Source organism: Schistocerca serialis, chromosome 1 (assembly GCF_023864345.2).
Source record: "Schistocerca serialis cubense isolate TAMUIC-IGC-003099 chromosome 1, iqSchSeri2.2, whole genome shotgun sequence".
NCBI classification, from domain to species: domain Eukaryota; kingdom Metazoa; phylum Arthropoda; class Insecta; order Orthoptera; family Acrididae; genus Schistocerca; species Schistocerca serialis.
Window position 1 is genome coordinate 767,408,710 of NC_064638.1, and position 27,606 is coordinate 767,436,315.

The following is a 27,606-nucleotide window of genomic DNA, read 5'->3' on the forward strand; positions in this document are numbered from 1 at the left end:
CCCGCTACAATGTGACGAAGGGACACAACAAGAAGCTGTCCGAGGCTGGAGGACCGCAGCCTTGGCCGCGGCATCTGCAGCTTCGTTCCAAGGGATACCGACATGGCCAGGAACCCACATAAAGCTAACCGGAGAACCTACGTCCACCAGCTGCTGAAGAGAGCGTTGGATCCGGTGCACGAAAGGGTGAACCGGCTACGGATCACTGAGGCTCTGGATGGTGCTCAGGGAATCGGAGCAGATGACATACGCAGAATGTCGGTGGCGGCAGATGTAAAGAACAGACTGGTAGAGGGCAAAGAGCTCAGCTGTGAAGACCGAACAATGGCCATGGAGCCGATATTTGAAACTTTGTGCCCCGACAATAAAAGAACACCCGACCCCGTCATTGGTCTTAGAGCCATCTGTATAAATGAAGGTCATATTAATGAACTTCGAACGAAGTTCGACAAAACAGGAGTGGTAGACTGAACCGGGGGTAACCTCCTTTGGGAGAGAGCTGAGGTCAAGGTGAACACGAACCTGAGCCTGGAGCCAAGGTGGCGTGTGGCTCTCGCCCACTCGAAAGGTTGCAGGGAGTGAAAAATTAAGGTGTTGAAGGAGGCGACGAAAGCGAACTCCAGAGGGTAGCAGGGCAGAGACATACAACCCGTATTGACGGTCGAGAGAATCGTCAAAAAAGGAACGATAAGACGGGTGGTCGGGCATTGCCAGTAGCCGACAGGCATACCGACAAAGCAGTATATCGCGCCGGTAGGTGAGTGGCAATTCACCAGCGTCAGCATGAAGACTCTCGACAGGACTAGTATAAAACGCTCCGATCGCAAGTCATAAACCGCGATGTTGTATGGAGTTGAGGCGGCGTAAGATGGATGGCCATGCAGAGGAGTATACGAAGCTCCCATAATCCAGCTTGGAGCGGACGATCGACCGATATAGGCGAAGTAGGACGGTTCGATCCGCTCCCCACGACATACCACTGAGAACACGGAGGACATTTAGAGAACGGGTACAACGGGCAGCCAAATATGACACATGTGGAGACCAGCTAAGTTTCCTGTCAAATGTAAGACCTAAAAATTTTGTTGTCTCCACGAATGGGAGAGCAACGGGACCGAGTCGTAAGGACGGTGGGAGAAACTCTTTGTAGCACCAGAAGTTAATACAGACCATCTTCTCGGCAGAAAAACAGAAGCCATTGGCGACACTCCAGGAGTAAAGACGGTCAAGAGAACGCTGAAGACAGCGCTCCAGGAAACACGTACGCTGCGCGCTGCAATAGATGGTAAAATCGTCCACGAAAAGGGAGCCTGATACATCAGCTGGGAGGCAATCCATTATTGGATTGATCGCTATGGCGAAGAGAGCGACGCTCAAAACTGAGCCCTGTGGCACCCCATTCTCCTGGCGAAAGGTGTCTGACAGGACAGAACCCACACGTACCCTGAACTGTCGATCCATTAAAAAGGAACGAATAAAAAGAGGGAGGCGACCGCGAAGGCCCCATGTATGCATGGTGCGGAGAATGCCCGCCCTCCAACAGGTGTCGTAAGCCTTCTCCAAATCAAAGAACACAGCCGCGGTCGGGCGCTTCCGCAAGAAGTTATTCATAATGAAGGTCGACAAAGTAACCAGATGGTCAGCAGCAGAGCGGCGCCTACGAAATGCACATTGTACATTGGTAAGTAGGCGTCGAGACTCGAGCAGCCAAACCAAATGGCAGTTAACCATTCGCTCCATCACTTTACCGACACAGCTGGTAGGCAAGATGGGTCGATAACTGGAAGGCAAGTGCTTGTCCTCCCCCGGCTTAGGGATCGGGACAACAATAGACTCGCGCCAGTATGCGGGAACATGTCCCTCAATCCAGATGCGATTGTAAGTACGAAGAAGAAAACCTTTACCCGCAGGAGAAAGGTTCTTCAGCATCTGAATATGAATAGAATCAGGCCCTGGAGCGGAGGACCGTGATCGGCCAAGTGCGTTTTCGAGTTCCCTCATGGTGATTGGGGCATTATAACTTTCACGATTCGAGGAGCGGAAGTTAGGTGGCCTAGCCTCCTCTGCCTGTTTGCGGGGGAGGAAGGCAGGGTGGTAATGAGCGGAGCTCGAAACCTCTGCGAAAAAGCGGCCGAAGGCATTGGAGACAGCCTCAGGGGCCACAAGGACGTCATTCGCGACCGTCAAGCCAGAAACTGGTGAGTGGACCTTAGTGCCAGATAGCCGGTGCAGGCTACCCCAGACAACAGAAGGAGGAGTAAAACTGTTGAAGGTGCTTGTGAAAGCAGCCCAGCTGGCTTTCTTGCTTTCTTTAATAATACGACGACACTGAGCACGTAATCGTTTATAACTGATACAATTCGCCACTGTAGGGTGGCATTTAAAGTTGCGTAAAGCACATCGATGAGCACGTAAAGCGTCTCTACATGCTGCGGTCCACCAGGGGACCGGTACACGACGTGGAGAAGAAGTAGGGTGAGGGATGGAATATTCAGCAGCAGTGAGAATGACTTCCGTGAGGTGTGCGACCTGACGATCGCAGCTTGTGAAGGTTTGATCCTGAAAGGTCGCCCTGGAAGAGAAGAGCCCCCAGTCTGCTTTGGAGATGGTCCAACTAGATGAGCACGGAGAGGGGGTATACTGCAGGAGATGGATAACACACGGGAAGTGGTCGCTCAAATATGTATCAGAAAGTGCATACCACTCAAACCGGCGTGCAAGTTGGGGAGTACATATAGAGAGGTCTAAATGGGAATAGGTGTGAGATGTGTCCGAAAGAAAAGTAGGGGCGCCAGTATTGAGGCAGACAAGATTGAGCTGGTTGAAAAGGTCTGCTAACAGGGAGCCCCTCGAGCAGGATGCTGGAGAGTCCCAAAGGGGATGGTGGGCATTGAAGTCTCCAGTTAACAAAAATGGTTCAGGTAGCTGAGCAGTAAGTTGCATCATGTCTGCCCTGGTAACGGCAGACGACGATGGAGTGTAAACGGTACAAATGTAAAATGTAAAAGTGGGGAGAGTAATTCGGATGGCAACTGCCTGCAGGCCGGTGTGCAACGTGATGGGATCGTAGTAAATATCATCCCGGACCAGCAACATAACCCCTCCATGAGCCGGGATACCTACCACAGGGGGTAGGTCAAAACGCACAGAGGTGTAGTGTGCCAAGGCAATTTGATCGCATGGGCGTAGCTTCGTTTCCTGGAGGGCTACGACGAGCGGATGGTGCAAGCGGAGCAGCAACTTCAAGTCCTCTCGGTTGGAGCGAATGCTGTGAATATTCCATGAATAAGTGCCATCGTAAGAAGAAAAGGAAGATGAAAGAAGGGGTCACCTCGAAGGTCGCTGAGGGCCTGGCTTCGAGCGAGCACTGCCGCCGCTATCAGTAGGCGGACAGTCATCGTCTATTGGTTCTATAGGTTCATCGGCCATCTTGGTAAGATGGCCGGGAGGGGGAGCTTCCTCCGCCGGTGAACGGCCAGATGTTCGGCTACCAGCGGTGCGGCCAGGCGAAACGGATGACGGCCTGGGGCGGCAACCGCTGGGTGGCGCAGGAGAAGAAATGCGCCGTGGCGGAGAAGGAGAACTGTGCTTCCTATGAGCCTTCTTGGAAGGTCGTTTGGTGGAAGTACCGGTCGATGGCTGGGAGGTCGAGGTACGTAGGAAGTCTGCACAGGACGGTTCCTTCTTGAAGGCCCGTGCATCTGACTTCTGGGTCTTCGTCTTAGCAGAAGCTGATGAAGGGGCTGGTGTCTGTGGGGTGATGGGAGGAAGACGAGATGTCGACTGCGCGATCTTAGCACTGGCCAAACGGACGACCATGGTGCTGAAGGTCAGATCGCATGTCTGGGTTGCCACCTCCCTGGTAGTCCGAGGAGAGGCGAGGACAGTACTGTATTTCCCCGCTGGGAGCAGCGTGGGCTTCCTACTAGCCAATAGCTTGCGAGCAGCGGAGGTGGACACTTTCTCTTTGACCCGAATTTCTTGGATATAGCGTTCTTCCTTATAGACGGGACAGTCGCGGGAGGATGCTGCATGGTCACCCTAACAGTTCACACAACAAGGAGACGGAGGTGGACAGTCACCCTCATGGGCATCCCTGCCACAAGTGACACATTTAGCCGCATTGGAACAAGACTGTCGAGTGTGATTGAAACGCTGACACTGGTAGCAGCGCCTAGGTGTCGGGACATAGGGGCAAACAGAAATAACCTCGTAGCCCACCTTGATGCGCGATGGCAGCTTAACACTATCAAAGGTCAAGAAAAGTGTCCGGGTCGGTACAAGGTCATTGTTGACCTTTTCATGACCCTATGGACAGCCGTCATGCCCTGCTCAGCGAGGAAAGATTGAATCTCCTCGTCAGTCAATCCGTCGAGGGATCTAATATAGACCACACCACGAGACGAATTCAAAGTTCGGTGAGCCTCCACCCGGACAGGGAACGTGTACAGGAGTGTGGCTCGAAGCAGTTTCTGTGCCTGAAAGGCGCTCTCAGTTTCTAGTAACAAGGTACCATTACGCAACCTTGTACAAGACTTAACAGTACCGGCTATGGCATGTACGCCCTTCTGGATAATGAAAGGGTTGACAGAGGAAAAATCCTTTCCGTCCTCAGATCGAGAAATGACGAGGAACTGTGGGGTAGGCGGTAGTACTTTTGTCACTGGGGGCTGGTCATGTTTCCGTTTGTGGGCAGAAGTCGAGAGAGAAGAAGAGAAATCCATTGCGGAGGAATCCCCCACGATTGCCAGTGTCTCCGATGGCGCGCTCCTTCCTTATGGGGACCCTCTCAGAGGGCACTCCCGCCTTAGGTGAATGTTTACACCTCAGGTCACACCTCCCGAGAAACAGACGGAGGGACCAATCGGCATGGTCAGAAGGTATCAGATCAGGCAATCACCTCTCCCTGGGCCTGGCCTTTACCAGGGGGTACGTGCGTGCCTTACTTGTCTACCCAGGGCGGGGAATTACGCGTTACCCCGTCACCGGCTACGCGTGCAAACGCGTGGGTCGGCCTTCAGGCACGCACAGGGAGGAAGGAAGAAGAAGAAGAAGAAGAAGAAGAAGAAGAAAAAGAAGAGAGAGAGGGAGAGAGAGGACAGACTGTCTCAAACGCCGAGGCGGAGACCAGAGAAGGCAAGGAGAAGAAGGCAAGGAGAAGAAGGCAAGGGAAAGAGTAAGGAAGACAGTGAGATGGAGAAGAACAAAGAAAGGAACCAACCAAAGAAGGAAGAAACGAGAAGTGAAAAACCAAAAAGACCACAAATATAGGTCGTGGGACCGTCCGTCTCCGGACACAGGCGCTAACTACCCCCTTGAGGGGGATGGACTCCTTTTAGTCGCCTCTTATGACAGGCAGGAAGACCTCGGGCCTATTCTAACCCCCGGACCCGCAGGGGGGATCATCAGGTCTGGCCCCAATTAAGCAGGTATGGGACATCACCAGATGGCAACTCCAATATCATCCACAAACAGGATTAACACCCTCTACTCACCAACCAAGTGCAACAGGAATGGAGCTCCATACCACAAACCGATATACGGCATCTGTACAGCAGAATGCATGCACATTTGCATTCTTGCATTCAACATTCTGGCAGTTATACCGGTTATTAATGTACCAGCATTTCACATTTGCAATGGCTATCTCGCACTTACATTAACCTGTGATCTTGCAATGTTAATCACTTAAATATGTTACCTAAGCAAATGTAGTCTGAAGTTTCATTACTCTACAGAATTATTTTTCAGTGGTGTGATTCTTTTCCATCATTTCACTTTGTGCTTAGAACAACAAGACAGTAATTAGCAAGTGACTTAACAAATATTGCTTATACTCAAGAGAAATAACAAACATCAATGTTAGTACAGACACATTTAGACATTTACAACCATAGAACAAGAAAGTAAAAAGAAACAATATTGCCAACATTTTTAAGCTGTATGTTCATACAAATTTTGTGAATTTAATAATACAATTTTTTCACTATAAAATTTTTAAGCACAATAGTAACCAAAGGAATTTGATAATAATAATAATTATTATTATAAATGAAATAACTCACCGAATAGTTTTCTACACACGTGATTGGTCTAGTTAAATTGAAATAAAACTTGGCAGGAGAAGTCTGAGTGACAACTATTTCTTAATGTAATTTATAACAACGCAATTCGCTTATTCCTTACTAACAATGAAACACCGTGATATTATGTATAATGAGACAATTGCACCTACCTTTACACACAACCATGTTTATTTCATTGCCACAGCTTCTAAGTACGTTCACAGCTTCCTGATGTGAAGCTCCAAGCAGTGATATCCCATTGACTTCCAACAGTCTCATACCAACCTGTACGGCAACATTAATCTCAATGTTATCTATCTTTCACTTCACTATTAAACACACCAGTGATGAAACACTGAAGCAAAGTCTAAAAATAGTTTACATGCTTTACATTTTTGTCCTCCACTAAAAGGACAAAAGTGTGAGAAGAAATGGTGAGCCAAAATGAAAACAATGAGTTCGGTGATGCTCAGTATTTACTACAATACAGCAATGATGAAGGAAGTGTGTAAAATCTAAGTAAATACATTTATACAGTAAGGTGTGAAGGCCAATTAACTGAAAGTTTTTGATTTTATCAATCAATTTCTTTTTAAGAGAGGAAACATGTCAGTGTTAGCTACAAAAAAATTTCTCTATGCACTGCAAGATAGTGTTAATTTGTTTTTAAAAATTTTATTTTACTAAATATCACATTTTTTAACAAATAAGAATACACTTCGTTTTCTATGTATATGGAAGGTTCAGGAGTGAATTGGAAACAATATTTTGTTCTATAACTGTAGCTGTTATTTTTTTTTAAAGTATGATCACGTGTTAATGACAAACTTCACAATCAATGTCATACATCATGAAGCCATTATTATCTTGATTGCTGAATTTTCTTAAATAATAATAATAATAAGCAGAAACAGACTCATACAAGATGATACCACAAATGCCTGAAGTGATAATTTTGCAACATGAAGTCACCCGAGCAATTAATTCTACGCACAATTGGAAAGCCCCTGGAAATGATAAAATAGCAAATTTCTGGCTAAAGAAGTTCACCTCAACATATTCACATCTAACTAAATTATTTAACAGTTACACTGCAGACCCATACACATTCCCTGATACACTTACACATGGAATAACTTATATGAAACTTAAAGATCAAGCAGACACAGCAAACCCAGCTAAATATCGCCCCATAACATGCCTACCAACAATCTACAAAATATTAACTTCAGTCATTACACAGAAATTAATGACACATACAACACAGAACAAAATTATAAATGAAGAACAAAAAGGCTGCTGCAAAGGAGCACGAGGATGTAAAGAGCAACTGATAATAGATGCAGAGGTGACATATCAAGCTAAAACTAAACAAAGGTCGCTACACTATGCATACATTGATTACCAAAAAGCTTTTGATAGTGTACTCCACTCATGGTTACTACAGATATTGGAAATATACAAAGTAGATCCTAAATTGATACAGTTCCTAAACATAGTAATGAAAAACTGGAAAACCACACTTAATATCCAAACAAATTCAGATAATATCACATCACAGCCAATACAGATTAAGCGTGGAATATACCAAGGAGACTCATTCAGTCCTTTCTGGTTCTGCCTTGCTCTGAACCCACTATCCAACATGCTAAATAATACAAATTATGGATATAATATTGCTGGAACATACCCACACAAAATCACACATTTGCTATACATGGATGATCTAAAACTACTGGCAGCAACCAATCAACAACTCAACCAATTATTAAAGATAACAGAAGTATTCAGCAATGATATAAATATGGCTTTTGGAACAGACAAATGTAAGAAAAATAGCATAGTCAAGGGAAAACACACTAAACAAGAAGATTACATATTGAATAACCACAGTGGCTCCATAGAAGCGATGGAAAAACAGATGCCTATAAATATCTAGGATACAGACAAAAAATAGGAATAGATAATACAAATATTAAAGAAGAACTAAAAGAAAAATATAGACAAAGACTAACAAAAATACTGAAAAGAGAATTGACAGCAAGAAACAAGACAAAAGCTATAAATACTTATGCTATACCAATATTGACATACTCATTTGGAGTAGTGAAATGGAGTAACACAGACCTAGAAGCACTCAATACACTTACACGCTCACAATGCCACAAATATAGAATACATCACATACATTCAGCAACAGAAAGATTCACATTAAGCAGAAAGGAAGGAGGAAGGGGATTTATCGACATAAAAAACCTACATTATGGACAGGTAGACAATTTAAGAAAATTCTTTCTAGAACGAGCAGAAACTAGCAAAATACACAAAGCAATCTCTCATATAAATACATCGGCTACACCTCTGCAATTTCATAACCACTTCTACAACCCTTTAGATCACATAACATCAACAGATACGAAGAAAGTAAATTGGAAAAAGAAAACACAACATGGCAAGCACCCATATCATCTAACACAGCCACACATCGATCAAGACGCATCCAACACACAGCTAAGAAAAGGCAATGTATACAGTGAGACGGAAGGATTCATGATTGCAATACAGGATCAAACAATAAACACCAGATATTACAGCAAGCATATTATTAAAGATCCCAATACCACAACAGATAAATGCAGACTTTGCAACAAATAGAAACAGTAGATCACATCACAAGTGGATGTACAACACTAGCAAATACAGAATACCCCAGAAGACATGACAATGTAGCAAAAATAATACATCAACAACTTGCCATAAAACATAAACTAATAAAACAACACGTTCCCACATACAAGTATGCACCATAAAATGTACTGGAGAATGATGAATACAAATTATACTGGAACAGAACCATTACAACAGATAAAACAATACCACATAACAAACCTGACATCATACTCACCAATAAAAAGAAGAAATTAACACAACTAATCGAAATATCCATACCCAATACAACAAATATACAGAAGAAAACAGGAGAAAAAATTGAAAAATACATCCAACTGGCTGAGGAAGTCAAGGACATGTGGCATCAGGATAAAGTTGACGTTATACCGATTATACTATCAACTACAGGAGTCATACCACACAGTATCCACCAGTACATCAATGCAATACAGCTACATCCAAACGTATATATACAACTACAGAAATCCATAATTATTGATACGTGTTCAATAACCCGAAAGTTCTTAAATACAATGTAACATATACCATACAGTTAAAAGGAAGTCACGCTTGATGAAGGTCCGCGTCACTTTCCATTTTTAACCAGACCTAAGGTCTGAGAAAAATAGAAATAATAATAATAATAATAATAATAATAATCTTTTACTACTACTGCAGCTACATTCTAATGAAGCACATTTCTGCTACTAATACATTTCACTGAAACAAAGTCTTAACATAGCAATTAATGAAGTAGTTCAAATAAGAATATGTCAAGATGGAAGTGTAGAAACTTGGCAAAACGGATATCACAGCACTTAAACTTACATTGAAAAATAGGTTGTGACAATTACTTTTAACACTGCATAATTAACCCAAAACTTGTTTCAATTGAATTTGTGTCAATGTTTAGTCATGTTGGCAACACCAGCATTGCTAAGGACATGTAGAGAAACTAAAGGTAGTACATAAATCTCTCAAAATGCCATGAACAACCTTACAAAGTATACCACTGCAGGGTATATATTTAATGGTGATTAAGGCTGAAGGAATTATCACAAATAACGCAAAATGAACAAATAAGAGGGACAACATAAAGAAAATGAGATGGCAGAGGAAAGAGAATTACATGTGAGATTACATCTACATCTATAATTAGCAAGCCACCTTACAGTGTGTAGTGACGCGTACTTTGCGTAATACTATCACTTTCTACTATTCCTGTTCCAACCGCGAGTGGTTCACGGGAAGATAAGACTGCTGGTAAGCCTTCATGCAAACTAAGAGTCTCTCTAATGTTACCTCAATGGTCTTTTCATGAGATATACATAAGAGGAAGCAATTACTGGTTGACTCTTCTAGGAATGTTCATTCTTGGAATTTTAACAGTAAGTCACACAGTGATTCAGAACTCTTCTCTTCCAGTGTCTGCCACTGGAGTTGGCTGAGTATCTCAGTCATACTTTTGCACTTATTGAATGAAACTGTAACTAAAGGTACTGCTCTGATTTGGATCTTCTATTATGTTTCTTCTATCAATCATAGCTGGTACAGATCCCAGACTGACGAGCAATATTCAAATATCAGCGGAACATGGGTTTTGTAAACTACCTCTCCTGCTGTTTCACTATGTTTCCTGAGGACTCTCCCGATGAATCTCAGTCTGGCATTTGCCTTATCTGCAATTAGATTTATTTGGTTGTTTCACTTTAAACTGCTCCATGTGCATACCCCTAGAGATTTTATAGTGTAACTGCTTCCAGTGATGACTCTGCAATTGAGGAATCATACAGTAATGGCTCTTTCTGTCTATTTATGTTCTATATGTTACATTTTTTTTAATGTTCATTGTTAATTGCCAGTCCCTGTACCAAGTGTTGATCTTCTGCAAGTCTTCCTGCAGTTCCCTACAATTATCTCCAGACGTGTCTATGGCCTGGAATCACACTGACTGGAGTAGAGCTGTCTTCAGTGATAAGTCTTGCTTAGAACTGACCAGCAAAGAGGTGTACGGAAACAAGTCTAGACAGTGATGGTTTACCAACCTGACTGTCATCCACCATACAGCCTCACAATCAGGAGTGGTACTCTAGGATGCCATTTATTTCGCAGCATGACGCCTCAGGTAGTCATCCGCGGCACCCTTGCAGCACAGCAGTATGTCAAAGGTATTCTACAACCCATTTTGTTGCCCTTCAGGGCAAGCCATCCTGGGCTTACATATCATGAAGATAATGCACACTTCCACATGGTGAGAATTTCTATTACTTGTCTTCATGCTGGCTGAACCCTACCTTGGCAAGGTAGCTGGATTTCTGCACAACTTAGAAAGTTTGGAGCAGTATGGGCAGGGACCTCCAACCAGCTTGGGATTTTAACAAACTAAGTTGCCAATTGGACAGAATTTGCCATGATATTCCTCAGGACATCTGGCAACTCTTCAATCAATGTGAAGCCAAATATTTGATTGCATAATGGCTAGAGGTGGACCAACGCTTACTGACTTGCTCAATTTGTGAAAAGCTGCTTCTGTTGAATAAACCATCCAATTTTTCTGGAATCGTAATCATTAATTTGTCTGGACCAAATGCATGTATTCATGTTTTACACCTTAACAATGAATACCATCCTCATTAGAGGCCTTTGTTACATTATTTTAGTTGTTACCCATTTTGTTCTATGTCACATTTTTATAAGATTTGAAAAAGGGTAATTACAATGTGCAACAGTGAGAGCAGAATAGCTGGGCTACCCTTGTTTGCAATGATAACTTGTAAGTGCTGCACTGTCACTGTATAAGAAGCTTGAAGAACCTACAGTCTGTACTAATTCTGTTAGCATGCAGCCTACACCAGCAAATAAGAAGGAAGGTAGCAAACACTCACACTGACACCAGGTAGTTACCAAGTCAAAAGTCTTCCAGAGAGAGAGAGAGAGAGAGAGAGAGAGAGAGAGAGAGAGAGAGAGACTCAATGTGGCCATAGGTGAAGAGCACACAGTGAGAAGCACTAGGAAGTTGTTAATATTACAGACAAAGATATGATAGTGAGGAATGCAAAAAATTACTAGCGCCCTAAAGCATTTAGAAAAATTATAACGGTCACACACACACAAAAAAAGTGGATGGTGGTTTACCTAAGTATTTGGGTATTCTCATTAGTTAATTTATTTAGATAATAAATACTACGCACCTTCAGTCTTCCATCTCTTCGAGCAGCACCTCCAGAATTTATTTTGGAAATGAACACACCCTCGTCAGTACGATCAAGTGGATTTCCTCTATGACCCCTGAGACCACCTTTGATATGCATACCAAGTTTCTCTCCTTCAGCTTTTACAATTCGTAGTTCCTGCAGAAATAAATGATTATTGAATAAACACTTCAGTCTACTGTCACATTCATAAAACACTGCACATATTGCATAAAATCTATATTACTAAGGTGCTGCAGTTAAGCTGCAACTGTAGACTTTGAGAACTGTCCATCACCATCAACATAAAACATCACGGACTTCAATATTTTTAGTGTCCTTCATATATAAGTAGAGATGTAAACCTTCTGGAAATAGCAATGGTCAACTTAGCGCACTGGATATGTAAGGACACTAGTGATCAGAATACAATGGGATACAAACTGTCAAACAGTGACTGCCATTCAGCTGTTTACATTTCAGATACCTTCTTCTTCTCTCTCTCTCTCTCTCTCTCTCTCTCTCTCTCTCTCTCTCTCTCTCTCCTTTTTTTTTTTTTTTTTTTCAGCCATTCTAGCTTGACACTGTGTCCTGACCCTCTTACAGTTCTGCCACTCTAAGTTATCAACACCTCTTTAATTAAGAAATTCCTGTATGAAGTAATGTGGAGCAGAGTTTATATTCCTCAGAATTTCGTTTATCAGTCATTTTTAAGGCTGTGCTCCATCCCTGCTGACTTATGCATTTTACCTTGTCATAAATGGCATTCATCTTCCATGCACTATAAAGCAACAATTTGAATAGTCTGGTCAACATAGTTAATGCTACACATGTATAAACAAGATATGGTACACTCAAGGGAAGCTGAGACTCATATCTTTAACTGGTCATAGCCTATCGGCATACTTTTTTTGTAGAAGGAACGTCGAATTAAGCCTATGCACCCAATGTTGCCTTATGTGGCATTACAGAACAACAGAAGTAAGGATAGTGTCTTACTTTTTTCAGAAGTGTCGAGCAATTAAACAGAGAACCGACTCGTGGAGATAACATATTGGACCTACTGATAACAAACAGACCCGAACTTTTCGACTCTGTATGTACAGAACAGGGAATCAGTGATCATAAGGCCGTTGCAGCATCCCTGAATATGGAAGTTAATAGGAATATAAAAAAAGGGAGGAAGGTTTATCTGTTTAGCAAGAGTAATAGAAGGCAGATTTCAGACTACCTAACAGATCAAAACGAAAATTTCTGTTCCGACACTGACAATGTTGAGTGTTTATGGAAAAAGTTCAAGGCAATCGTAAAATGCGTTTTAGACAGGTACGTGCCGAGTAAAACTGTGAGGGACGGGAAAAACCCACCGTGGTACAACAACAAAGTTAGGAAACTACTGCGAAAGCAAAGAGAGCTCCACTCCAAGTTTAAACGCAGCCAAAACCTCTCAGACAAACAGAAGCTAAACGATGTCAAAGTTAGCGTAAGGAGGGCTATGCGTGAAGCGTTCATTGAATTCGAAAGTAAAATTCTATGTACCGACTTGACAGAAAATCCTAGGAAGTTCTGGTCTTACGTTAAATCAGTAAGTGACTCGAAACAGCATATCCAGACACTACGGGATGATGATGACATTGAAACAGAGGATGACACGCATAAAGCTGAAATACTAAACACCTTTTTCCAAAGCTGTTTCACAGAGGAAGACCGCACTGCAGTTCCTTCTCTAAATCCTCGCACAAATGAAAAAATGGCTGACATCGAAATAAGTGTCCAAAGAATAGAAAAGAAACTGCAATCACTCAATAGAGGAAAGTCCACTGGACCTGACGGGATACCAATTCGATTCTCCACAGAGTACGCGAAAGAACTTGCCCCCCTTCTAACAGCCGTGTACCGCAAGTCTCTAGAGGAACAGAGGGTTCCAAATGATTGGAAAAGAGCACAGATAGTCCCAGTCTTCAAGAAGGGTCGTCGAGCAGATGCGCAAAACTATAGACCTATTTCTCTTACGTCGATCTCTTGTAGAATTTTAGAACATGTTTTTTGCTCGCGTATCATGTCATTTCTGGAAACCCAGAATCTACTATGTAGGAATCAACATGGATTCCGGAAACAGCGATCGTGTGAGACCCAACTCGCCTTATTTGTTCATGAGACCCAGAAAATATTAGATACAGGCTCCCAGATAGATGCTATTTTTCTTGACTTCCGGAAGGCGTTCGATACAGTTCCGCACTGTCGCCTGATAAACAAAGTAAGAGCCTACAGAATATCAGACCAGCTGTGTGGCTGGATTGAAGAGTTTTTAGCAAACAGAACACAGCATGTTGTTATCAATGGAGAGACGTCTACAGACGTTAAAGTAACCTCTGGCGTGCCACAGGGGAGTGTTATGGGACCATTGCTTTTCACAATATATATAAATGACTTAGTAGATAGTGTCGGAAGTTCCATGCGGCTTTTCGCGGATGATGCTGTAGTATACAGAGAAGTTGCTGCATTAGAAAATTGTAGCGAAATACAGGAAGATCTGCAGTGGATAGGCACTAGGTGCAGGGAGTGGCAACTGACCCTTAACATAGACAAATGTAATGTATTGCGAATACATAGAAAGAAGGATCCTTTATTGTGTGGTTATATGATAGCGGAACAAACACTGGTAGCAGTTACTTCTGTAAAATATCTGGGAGTATGCGTACGGAACGATTTGAAGTGGAATGATCATATAAAATTAATTGTTGGTAAGGCGGGTACCAGGTTGAGATTCATTGGGAGAGTGCTTAGAAAATGTAGTCCACCAACAAAGGAGGTGGCTTACAAAACACTCGTTCAACCTACACTTGAGTATTGCTCATCAGTGTGGGATCCGTACCAGGTCGGGTTGACGGAGGAGATAGAGAAGATCCAAAGAAGAGCGGCGCGTTTCGTCACCGGGTTATTTGGTAACCGTGATAGCGTTACGGAGATGTTTAATAAACTCAAGTGGCAGACTCTGCAAGAGAGGCGCTCTGCATCGCGGTGTAGCTTGCTCGCCAGGTTTCGAGAGGGTGCGTTTCTGGATGAGGTATCTAATATATTGCTTCCCCCTACTTATACTTCCCGAGGAGATCATGAATGTAAAATTAGAGAGATTAGAGCGCGCACGGAGGCTTTCAGACAGTCGTTCTTCCCGCGAACCATACGCGACTGGAACAGGAAAGGGAGGTAATGACAGTGGCACGTAAAGTGCCCTCCGCCACACACCGTTGGGTGGCTTGCGGAGTATGTAGATGTAGATGAGTAATGTAGATGTAGATGTAGAAGTCTTTCTCAGTATCTGGCTTCTAAATGATGATGTAAGTCAGTCTTATTATAAATGTTTTTTGTAAACATGTGCTCGATATGTTCTAATTCAAACTTCCAATAGTCACATTCTGGAAGTGATAATCTTGAGTTTTAAAGGTCTAAATTGCACAAGTAACTCTGCCATTCTATGTATCAGAAACCTACATACATGAACTTTTACCAAAATGTGAGAAATTTTCATCTATTAGAGAAGAAGAAGGGTGCCTTAAACATATGAATTTACAGAGCAAGAACTACACTCCTGGAAATTGAAATAAGAACACCGTGAATTCATTGTCCCAGGAAGGGGAAACTTTATTGACACATTCCTGGGGTCAGATACATCACATGATCACACTGACAGAACCACAGGCACATAGACACAGGCAACAGAGCATGCACAATGTCGGCACTAGTACAGTGTATATCCACCTTTCGCAGCAATGCAGGCTGCTATTCTCCCATGGAGATGATCGTAGAGATGCTGGATGTAGTCCTGTGGAACGGCTTGCCATGCCATTTCCACCTGGCGCCTCAGTTGGACCAGCGTTTGTGCTGGACGTGCAGACCGCGTGAGACGACGCTTCATCCAGTCCCAAACATGCTCAATGGGGGACAGATCCAGAGATCTTGCTGGCCAGGGTAGTTGACTTACACCTTCTAGAGCAAGTTGGGTGGCACGGGATACATGCGGACGTGCATTGTCCTGTTGGAACAGCAAGTTCCCTTGCCGGTCTAGGAATGGTAGAACGATGGGTTCGATGACGGTTTGGATGTACCGTGCACTATTCAGTGTCCCCTCGACAATCACCAGTGGTGTACGGCCAGTGTAGGAGATCGCTCCCCACGCCATGATGCCGGGTGTTGGCCCTGTGTGCCTCGGTCGTATGCAGTCCTGATTGTGGCGCTCACCTGCACGGCGCCAAACACGCATACGACCATCATTGGCACCAAGGCAGAAGCGACTCTCATCGCTGAAGACGACACGTCTCCATTCGTCCCTCCATTCACGCCTGTCGCGACACCACTGGAGGCGGGCTGCACGATGTTGGGGCGTGAGCGGAAGACGGCCTAACGGTGTGCGGGACCGTAGCCCAGCTTCATGGAGACGGTTGCGAATGGTCCTCGCCGATACCCCAGGAGCAACGGTGTCCCTAATTTGCTGGGAAGTGGCGGTGCGGTCCCCTATGGCACTGCGTAGGATCCTACGGTCTTGGCGTGCATCCGTGCGTCGCTGCGGTCCGGTCCCAGGTCGACGGGCACGTGCACCTTCCGCCGACCACTGGCGACAACATCGATGTACTGTGGAGACCTCACGCCCCACGTGTTGAGCAATTCAGCGGTACGTCCACCCGGCCTCCCGCATGCCCACTATACGCCCTCGCTCAAAGTCCGTCAACTGCACATACGGTTCACGTCCACGCTGTCGCGGCATGCTACCAGTGTTAAAGACTGCGATGGAGCTCCGTATGCCACGGCAAACTGGCTGACACTGACGGCGGCGGTGCGCAAATGCTGCGCAGCTAGCGCCATTCGACGGCCAACACCGCGGTTCTTGGTGTGTCCGCTGTGCCGTGTGTGTGATCATTGCTTGTACAGCCCTCTCGCAGTGTCCGGAGCAAGTATGGTGGGTCTGACACACCCGTGTCAATGTGTTCTTTTTTCCATTTCCAGGAGTGTATATTAGACAAAAACAATTCTGGGTCCAAATGGAAATACCTTAAGCAGGTATTATGATAAGCAGATACAAAAAGACTGATATTACATGAGCCATTATCTATCATGGAATAGCTCTGACGTGATTGAGGAAACCAAGATACAGTCCACAATTCTTCTACACTGCAGCATCATGTGCTTTTGCCAGCTTTTTTCAAAAATCTTTGAAAAGGCTATGTTCAAGTATCTACTTAAACACCTTAGTGAAAATAACGTACAGTCAAAGTCACAGTTTGAGTTTCTTAACGGTTCTGATATTGAGGAGGATATTTACACTTACAGTGAAAATGTCTTTAATTCATTAGACAACGAATTAGAGGCAACTGGGATATTCTGTGACCTGTCAAAGGCTTTTGACTGAGTGAGTCACAGCATTCTCTTAAGTATATTAAAATATAAAGGCGTCACTGGTAGTGCTGCAAAGTGGTTTCAGTCACATCTTACTAATAGAAAACAAAATGTGTCATTACGTAACACTACAGCAGTAGGCAATCAGATATCATCTGACTGGAAAGAAATTACATGTGGTGTTCCCCAAGGTTCCATACTAGATCCACTACTTTTTCTTGTGTATATTAATGACCTGCCATCTGTTACATTACCAGATGCCAAGTTTGTCTTATTTGCAGATGATACAAACATTGCAATAAATAGTAAATCAAATATAAATTTAGAAACGGCAGCTAATCAAATGTTTACTGGCATTAATAGGTGGTTCATAGCCAATTCACTGTCATTAAACTTTGGAAAGACCCACTACATGCAGCTCAGAACTTCCAAGAGATTTCCTTCCAGTGTGTGTATAAAATATGACGACATGGAAATAGGAGAAGTTGAGAGTGTAAAATTCTTGGGATTACACCTCGATAATAAATTCAGTTGGGAGTGACACTCTAACGAACTGCTAAAATGCCTAAACAAGTCTGTGTTTGCAATGCAAATGATGTCAGACATAGGAGATATGAATATTAAAAAAGTGGCATATTTTGCTTATTTTCACTCCATTATGTCATATGGTATCATATTTTGGGGTAATTCCACAAACCGAGAAAAAATTTATAGATTACAGAAGAGTATAATAAGAGTAATGTGTAGTGTAAATCCAAGAACATCATGTCGAAACCTATTCAAAGAATTGGGCATACTAACCACAGCTTCTCAGTATATTTATTCCTTGATGAAGTTTGTTGTAAATAATACATCTCTTTGTCCAACTAACTGCTCAGTACACAGTATCATTACTAGGAATAAGAACAATATAAATAAAGATTTAAAATCACTTACTCTTGTCCAGAAAAGAGTCCAGTATTCAGCAATGCATATTTCAATAAGTTACCAGCAACCATTAAGAGTTTAGTTTCTGACAAGGCACAATTTAAACATAATTTAAAAGAATTTTTGGTGGCCAACTCCTTCTATTCCATCCATGAATTTCTCAGCAAGTGCAGTAGACCATTTTAATGAAAATTTATTATACTTTAATTTTTGACAATACTTGGTTGTAACAGCCAAGTAACTGCCAACTGTGTGAATGATGGATGTGTGGAAAGCAGATGTAAGTCTTAAGTCTGTAAATAGTGGAAGTTCAATTTTAAATCTTGTACATAATTTGACTGTTCTTAACTGAGGAGCATTGAAATGAATAACTTACTTTAATGTTTGACAATACTTGGTTGTAATAGCCAAGTAACTAGCTACTGTGTGAATGATGCATTTAATGAAAACAGAGTTATGTATTAAACCTGTAAATCTTAGAAGTCTGATTTTAATTCATGTATATAATTTTACTGTTTATTCACTGAGGATCATTACAATTAATGAAAGTCAAGTTTTTCTAATTAAATTTTTGTAATGTGTTTATCTGTGTTCCACACCCAGGAGGATCCCCTCTTTTGTGGGCCTATGGAATTAATGAATAATTAATCTGATCTAATGCAGTAGTAATCAGTTGCACATGGTGAAACATGCTGAAACGGGAATTCTGGGTGTCAACAAAGACCAGTGACAAAAGCTAACTTAGGCCGCAGGATATCTGGCATGTACTAAATTCTGTGAAAGTGCAGTGTTAACTGTATTGGCCAGACTGTTCAAACTGTAATAGTTGAAAGTTATGCATCATCCAGCCCCACCACAGACAGAGAGAACAACATAAGTCAGTTATGACAGAATTCAGTACAGTAATGAGTAAAAGATAAAGTTCCAATAAACATAGATCCTATCCACAATATTTACTACAGTAATTCCTTTTCCTTTTCCTTACAAAAGAGGGGGCAAAAAAAATTTTTGGTAATAAGAACTTTTAAGAGAAATTGTTATTGCTGAATACAGGGTGGAAAGCAGGCACTGGAAACAAAATGCTACCATTACACTTGTTGGATTGATCTGACAATGTGGTCTGGTCATGGTTTCCATAGACAGCCAATTTACCATTCCATTTTTGCTACAGTCTGAATGGTTCCTGCCTCGTACTTATGTATAACAGGGGACAGGCATATTCTCACAATCAATTTTTAATCACTGATGATAATAAGGATGGAAGTCACTTACAGCTTGGAATTAACAACCAAATTTATGAGGCTTAGCAATTGTTCAGAATGTATCCAACAAGACTGCAATGAAAAATTATGGGTCACTGCACATGATACTTTGCTTTATGGTGGCATTATGCCCCATGTACGAAACAGTAAGTTGTCACGGATTTTGCTTTCCCTATCACAACTCCACGAAAATCAGAAAATAGAGTATCTATATCAGTACTAAATTGCTACATTGCAAAAGCTTTCTACTTACTGTGACTGGTATATATTCAATCTCAAGCAGCTTGAAAAAATTGGAACATTTATATTAATAACTGCGAAAGCAAACCAATTGTTACAAAAGCAGTATTGTCAAATAACTATATAATAAAGCTAGTCTTCAAATAATTTAGCACAAGCTGTCTGCTAACCACAAGCAGTCTATCAAAAAAGGGAACTGTAAGACTAATGCTGTTTGTTGACATTAACTAAAATTTTCTTTTCATTGCAGAACTAGAAGATGGCACAAAAAAAAAAGGCAATTCATGTACACTTTGAACAGTAATCTGGATGACAGTTGCGTACAAAAGAACATTAACCAGCAAGAACTTAGGAACAAGTTTCTTCATAATCACTGCACAGCAAAAAGAAATATAAATGAAGTTTAGAAAGGAAGACAGGTTACAGTTTAATTCCCCATTGATACTGACAACATCAGAAATAGATAACAAGCTCAGCTGAACAAGGATGGTATAAGAAATTAAATAAAGCCTCTACTGTATTAATGATCCCAGTATTAATCTAAAACGATTTAGAGAATTCATGCAAAACCTCAATCTTCTCTTTATGTGTAGAGCCCTACCCATTATGTCACTTCAATCATTGGAAATTTAGAGTTTAACAACATGTAGGCATCAACAGCATTAGAGATAAGACAACACATTACACAGAAAAGTTTAGAAGAATGAATTCTGAATGGCTAGAGAGGAATTTGATCTATTTCTTTCAGAAACAAGTCCAGCACATTACCTGCATTACCCACACATTTAGTATTACAGAAAAACAGTGATCAACCAACATGGAAAAATATTCACCATGTACTGAAGAAACAAAGCAACAAAATAAATAATGTTAATGACTTATTTTCAGTCAAGTCTTAATTTTCCATTACAAAGAGTTCAATATTTTGTACTTTTAATTTGATATTGTTTATGTTTTTACATGACTCTGCCAATCAGCTGGACATTAATGTAACTTCATATCCCAAATTTCAAACATGCCTTCATATAATATTTGGAAAATTCATCTGTCAATAACTTTCTCTCCATGGCTGTTTGTCAAAAAACCAGATATAACACAGTTAAAAAATCAAGATACATGGGCTATTAGTGAAATTGCATAACTCTGTTATTGCTGTTAGCAGCTCATGCAACATCTGATGTCTTGATGCACCTTTCACTATGTTCAACAATAAATTTCCCATTGAAGTAACTGAGCTGACAAGGCAATGTAGGGTGTATGTGTGGTGATGGGGAAGGGGTGGGGGGGTCATGGGCCTGTGTAGTCACTGGAGCAGGACATGGTCCAAAAGCTTAGTGATGTTTGTGTGCCATTGCCCATTAAATACCTCAACTACAACTATACAAGGAGTTTATCATTTGAACCATCAGCACTCACGCAATTACTGTTGTGTTAAAAGTGTGTGGCAAAACACATTGTGTTAAGATGCTGCTATTTGTTTCTTTTTATGGAGGTAAGAAGTTCGAAATATATAACACCTTTGTCCTAATTTATTGGTAGGGACATTAAAATTGTGTTGAAAATAATGCATTATCTCACACACAGTTTTCATGACAGTTGCAAAATTAGCATTTTCCCCACTTCCATGTAAAAATGTTGTTGATCTGCAAGTTAGTAGTTTACCAATAGGTAACAATTATTTAATACTGAAATTGGATACAAACATTTTTCTCAAGACTGAATTCATGTATATGCTTAAAATTACCATTCATTTCCCACATAAAGAACACATGCACTAGATGCGACATAAAACAAAAATACCCTACTTCCAATGATCTCACAAAATATCAATTTGATTAACTAACCACATTACACACCTCTCCTAAATGAGTCATTTGTAGTGTGCTTTATTGTGCAGAGTTGTCAGGAAATGTGACACTGCTGGATAAAACTGTCATCTCTAACATTTTTTAAAAGCTATACCTCAAGGGTGACAGGTTCCAGCAGTCTACATATTCTGTACTTAGTGGAAAAGCAACTTCCCATGAAAGAAGGAAATGTAGACACAGTCAAATGGCTGTTGTAGAACTGAAAGCAGTTTGTCTTACATTTTCAAATATACATTCCAAGCAGTTATTTTCACATTGCAGGGAAGTGTTGACTAATTTGTGGCATAATGTCTCGAAAAAGTCTACTGAAGTTATGGCAATGATTTTGTTTGAAAATCTTTCCACAGTATATAGTTGCAGAGCCATTATTTCTTTTAACTGATTGCATTTAAGAAGGTCAATGTTACTGTTTCTTTTTACAATAATGTAAATAAAGTAATAAGTGACGCAATAATGTAATATGACTGATAAGTGTAATATAATTTTCAACCTAACATGGAAAAACAAAAACTACAACCATAAAAATAATATGGTACTTGAAAAATGACCCGTCAAAATATAACACCAATACCGGCAATAAAAAAACCACCTAAATTGGCCATAAAACGAAACTTTTTTTTCTCATCCCAATTTATAGGTCATGTGCAACATTCTTTTCATGTCTGCACTCCCCAATAAAAATTCAAAATAGAAAAAAGCAAACTCTTTCAAATTATTTCATAGAAATCAAAATTTTGGTTCCAAATTAGCATGTTCAGAACTAACTATTAAGTTGCAAATACAAAACAGATAAAAAAAATTGAAACACCAAGAAGAAGTTCTCCGAGATAAATGAAAGTTGGTAGATGTGTTTCTACATCTCAAAAATGACATCTATTCCAATTTTGAAACAGTCACAAAAGAGCAGTGCAAGTAGTGTCACTGTGAGGATGCAAATCAGGTTTTCTTTAAATGTAGGCTGTAACTGCCATGAGACTGGACAAGGTGAGTTGATGTTGATCAAGAATGCCTTCAAGCAAGAAAGGTGACATTATCAGCACCTCGCCAAGTTTAAATGAGGTTGTGTAATAGGGCTATGAGAAGCTGCATGTTCCTCCTGAAATACTGCAGGAAGACTTGGCAGAAATGTAGGCACTGTACACGACTGCTGGCAGCAGTGGTCATGAGAACGTATGACACAAGAAGAAAGGGGGCTCCAGATGGCAGTCAGTTACTTCAGGACAGCTACGAGCCTCACACACTGTAGCCTGCACACCACTGACCCCATACTACTGTGAGACTACTGGCAGAAGTAAAGCTGTGAGGACGGGGCGTGAGTTGTGCTTGGGTAGCTCAATTGGTAGAGCACTTGCCCGCGAAAGGCAAAGGTCCCGAGTTCGAGTCTCGGTCCGGCACACAGTTTTAATCTGCCAGGAAGTTTCATCTTTAACTTCTTTAGTATCAAGTGAGACTAAGGGCCGGGTGGCAGTCTGTTGTGTTGTCCTACGAAAGCTGGTTCTGCCTCAGTGCCAGTGATGGCTGTGTTTTGGTTAAAAAGGGGCCAGTTGGGGGCCTGCAACCAACTTGTCTGCATACTAGACCTGCTGGACCAACACCTGGAGTTAGGTCTAGGTTGCAATTTTGGGTGATGGCAGAAACTCACTCATGGCTATCCCATGCACCATGACTGCAAATTGTATGTCAATCTGCTGATTCAATCTACTGTGCTGCCGTTCATGAACAGAACTCCACAGCGGGTGTTTTCCTACTGGCTATTGCTCGCCCACATACTGCTGTTGTAATCCAGTGTGCTTCACAGAGTGTCAACATGCTGCCTCGGCCTGATTGATCACCAGATCGGTCTCCAATTGAGCACATATGAGACATCAACTACTCCTGTGTCATTCATGGGCAGCATTATCAACCCCTGTATTGACGGAGCAAGCGTAACAGGCACGGAACTCTGTACCATAAACTACATCCGACATCCGGCACCCATGTGACGCAATTCATGGATGTTTGCATGCTCGAATTCAACATACTGGCGGTTACACCAGTTATTAAATACTAGCATTTCATGTTTGTAATGGTTTTTCTCTCACTTACATTAACCTGTGAACTTGCAACGTTAGCCGAATCACTTAAACATGGCACTTAGACAAATGTATTCCCAAAATTTTATTATTCTACATTAATTATTTTTTGGTGCTGTGATTTTTTTCCCGCACATCAGTCCTCTGATTACTATATAGTCAAAGTCGCTCATTTCCTTTCTTATTTCAAATCATTACCAGTTTCAAATCATTACCACCCAGATACCTCTCTTCCACAATTTCAGTTCCACTACGTCTACTGTCTTACATGAGAACACATCAATGTTCACTTTCCTTTCCCCTGTATTCTGTAGTGGTGGAAACAGAAAGTGTGAACACCTTGATCAAACACTGCCAAACATACTCATGGGTTTCCATGCATAAAGCATATGTTTCTTGAAATTCCATTATCGTGCAATCTTATTTTCAGTACGAAAGAAGTCATTTCTACGTACAAAGAAGAGTGTAGTACATGATAGTGATTGAGTGCATCTAATGCTAATGGAACTTTTCAGGTGAACGTCACAAAACAGCATACTCAGAGAGCGAACACACACAGCTTCTCACCATCTCTCCACTCAAGAAAGTCAAGTCACTGGCATGATTGACAGGAGAGCATCACAGACAGATAGCTGTAGTGTAACGATTACAAAACGAGTGGTGATGAGGAACAAAATGTGGTAAGAGGAGGTGGCATGGATCCTTCCCGAAGGGCTACACTGTGAGAAGAATTTATGGGTGTCTGATGCTCTGATAAATAGGCAGATGACAACAGCTGAAATTTGGTACCAGTTAAAGGCAGTGTGGCACCACCAATTGTCTGGAGCAAATTACTGAAAGCAGGATTGAGATCTCCAGCTGCCAAGAGTTGTTTGCTGCTGACACCATATCACAGACAACGAAGACTGGCATGGTGTAGAGGCATACTCAGCTGGGATAATGAGTGACATTATGTGATGTTCAGCAATGAGCTTCACTTTTACTTGTGGTGGTCAGTTAGAAAAAGACTTGTCTGTATGCAACCTGATGAAAGATCACAGGGAAAAGCAGTTCTTGGGACTCACACCTCTCCAAATCCTGAAATAATGTAGTGAGGAGCTATTGGATATGACAAAAAGACTGATTCATTAATGGCTGATGGGAGACTGAATGCACACCAGAATGGTAAACCCTGACCAGGTTAACAAATGACATGTTCCAGTGGGATATTGTGAGATAGGCATAGGAACTAATTCTTTAAGACTGTTTACTTTCGTGCTACAACAAATGCAACAATGTATGTGCAACCACTGGGAGGTGAGGGAACGGGGTGCAGTGGCGGAGGGGGGGAAGGGGGGGGGGGAGATGATGGTGGACATCAGTTCCACATGGAAAATTGTTTAATGCCTGTTAAGAAGGGAATATATCTCCAAAGTTTGATAAATAAAGGAATGGTGATCCACAGTGTAACGCTGTCCCCTTCTGCCAGTGTATTTCCTTTCACCTTATGGTTTCCTTTCATATGTTTATTTTGGAGTAAAAGCAACCACTCACTGAACAGCTCAGGCAGGGGAGGCGTGCGCGTGCGCGAGCGTGTGCGTGTGTGTGTGTGTGTGTGTGTGTGTGTGTGTGTGTGTGTGTGTGGAGGGAGGCAGGGAGGGGGAGAGGGAGGCAGGAAGGGTGGGAGAAGGGGGAGAGAGGGGTGAGAGAGGGGGGGGGAGGGAGGGAGGGAGAGGGAGAGGGAGAGGGAGAGGGAGAGGGAGAGGGAGAGAGAGAGAGAGAGAGAGAGAGAGTGTATGTTACCCCCACCCCCTCAAAAGCAAAGACATTGTCCACACGCTTAGCAACGATTTCAATCTTAGTTCAATGTTTCAGTTTTAAGCTGAGTGGGTGCCTGCAGCCTTTCCATTATTTGCATATTTAAACAAGGTTTTGCATTATTGTGTTTATCTCTCGCCCCCCATTTTTTTTTTCCCCCCCTGATAAAAATTTATGTAAAGAAATATGCACAGTTATGAAGGCATGCCGAAAAGTAAAGCACCAAATACTTTGTGTGTAACTCAAAGCTTAAACAAAATAAACATTACTAATATTCTACAACTTTATTCTTCATGTCTACATACTTACTGCTCAAAATGGTCACTCTTGTGAGCAACTCATTTCTCCCTATTAGAGACCAGTTTTTTGCTATTGTTACAGGAGAATGTTTGACTTTGTTAATGGAACCACATCACCTGTGTTTGCAGCACTTCATTACTATCACAGGGAAGTTCTCGAAGGTGTTCTTTAAATTTTGGAACATGAATTCAGATGGGACCAAGTTGGGACTCTATGGGGGATGATCAACGATAGTGAGGCATCAAATCGTTGTAGATGTCACAGCGCTCGTGTGTGTTCTGGCAATGTGTGCTGAAGGAGAGGGTGCTCCATGTGTGGATAAACTTTTCAAATTTGAAACTCAATTACAGCTTGCTGTTTCTCATACACCGACTTCATTACGTTGCACATCGCCACGTTACACGCTATCCTTCAGAGCACTCTAGTGGCAGAGGACTGCAAATATATAGACATCACAAAGAAAGATGTAGAACATTAATAACGTTTTATTTATTTAAAAAGCTTTAAGAATTTTTACATAAGAAATTTGGAGTAATTACTTTTCAGCACACCCTCATATGTCCTACTTCAAGTCTTTCATTTACTATCGAGTAAATAATTTGCATTTAGTATAACGGTTAAAGGAATGCATTATTTAATTCATAACAACATTGTATCTGCAGAACATATTGGTTTCAAAGCCCACTGAATTTGCGAAAAGAAAATTCACAAGATAATTTGCCCCAGTGATTTAACTAACAAACCACAAACATGAGTACATATCTTTAACAAATTTCAGTTTGGCAATTGATATGGCTTCTAACTACCAAATCGAGGTTGTTGAAGACTAAAGTAATGAAACTTTCAAATAAGTGCAACAAATCCCCATATTTTCCACTGCATGGCATTGAAAACCTAATTTAATGAAGATCTGTAAATGACACCAATGTCATACCATCAGCACTTGTTCATGGTTTCAACACTTAAATGACTGATGCTAAAATGCCCAAAATACACCAAAATCACCTTTCACTGGACATTCAATACAAGTTAAAGGAAAGATTGAACTGAAGCTCATGGGAAAGTGCTCTAGCACAACATGGAGCCTGGTTGGGCACATTCAATGTGAGCAAAAGACACTCCAGTATTCCATTGTGCTGACTACTGTAACTATTTGCACGATTAGGCAAAGCATGACATGTTAAGATCACAGCATGGTTGAATGTTGTGATGGCAGGTGGCACATTTATCAGAGTTATGCCAATACTCTCATTATTGGTTCTTTCTAAGTGTCACTGTCAGAAAGTATTTTATTTCCATGCTAGTGAAAACGTGATAACGAAACACTGAGTGTTCCTGTTCACAATGTTTTGCTCTGTCTTATCCGGACAACTAAACTTTAAAATACGATAATATAAAATGTCATACACTTTATCTCACAACAAGTTGAGGTAAAATGTGATATTAGTATCCTTTACATGTATCAACGGATAGGGAGAAGGAGGAAGCAATTACAAACTCTAAATCCAGTTAAATCAGATAATTAAACTCAAATGACTGTATTCTATACAGGATACAAAATACGTAAAACATTTTGCAGCAAGTGATTGTCTGTATGCCTAAGGAAATGGTCACGTTATCAGTTGCGTCACTTCGTGGAGCACTGCCAAGGCAACAACTGCACATGGAATGTGCATGAATTATAAGAAGTTGGAATTATATCACTATAAAGAGGCTCAAACTTATGAAAGTAATTTACTCTACAGAATTCTCTATCTGATTAAAAAGGAACTGCTGGTAACACTTTTATTGAACATGATACTATAAATAATGTAGTGAAAGGA

General features: G+C 41.6%; 1 protein-coding gene across 9 annotated transcripts in view; it reads right to left on the reverse strand.

Moving 5' to 3' along the window:
* Positions 1–27,606, reverse strand: part of LOC126482432 (protein lap4) — a 567,659-nt gene that overhangs the window by 116,526 nt on the left and 423,527 nt on the right. For all 9 annotated transcript variants that reach the window (XM_050106531.1, XM_050106532.1, XM_050106537.1 and 6 more), the window contains 2 exons: positions 11,927–12,085; positions 6,236–6,350 (listed from right to left, as the gene is read on the reverse strand). In XM_050106531.1, the coding sequence (XP_049962488.1) occupies positions 6,236–6,350; positions 11,927–12,085 (274 nt within the window). The remainder of the gene's footprint in view (positions 1–6,235; positions 6,351–11,926; positions 12,086–27,606) is intronic.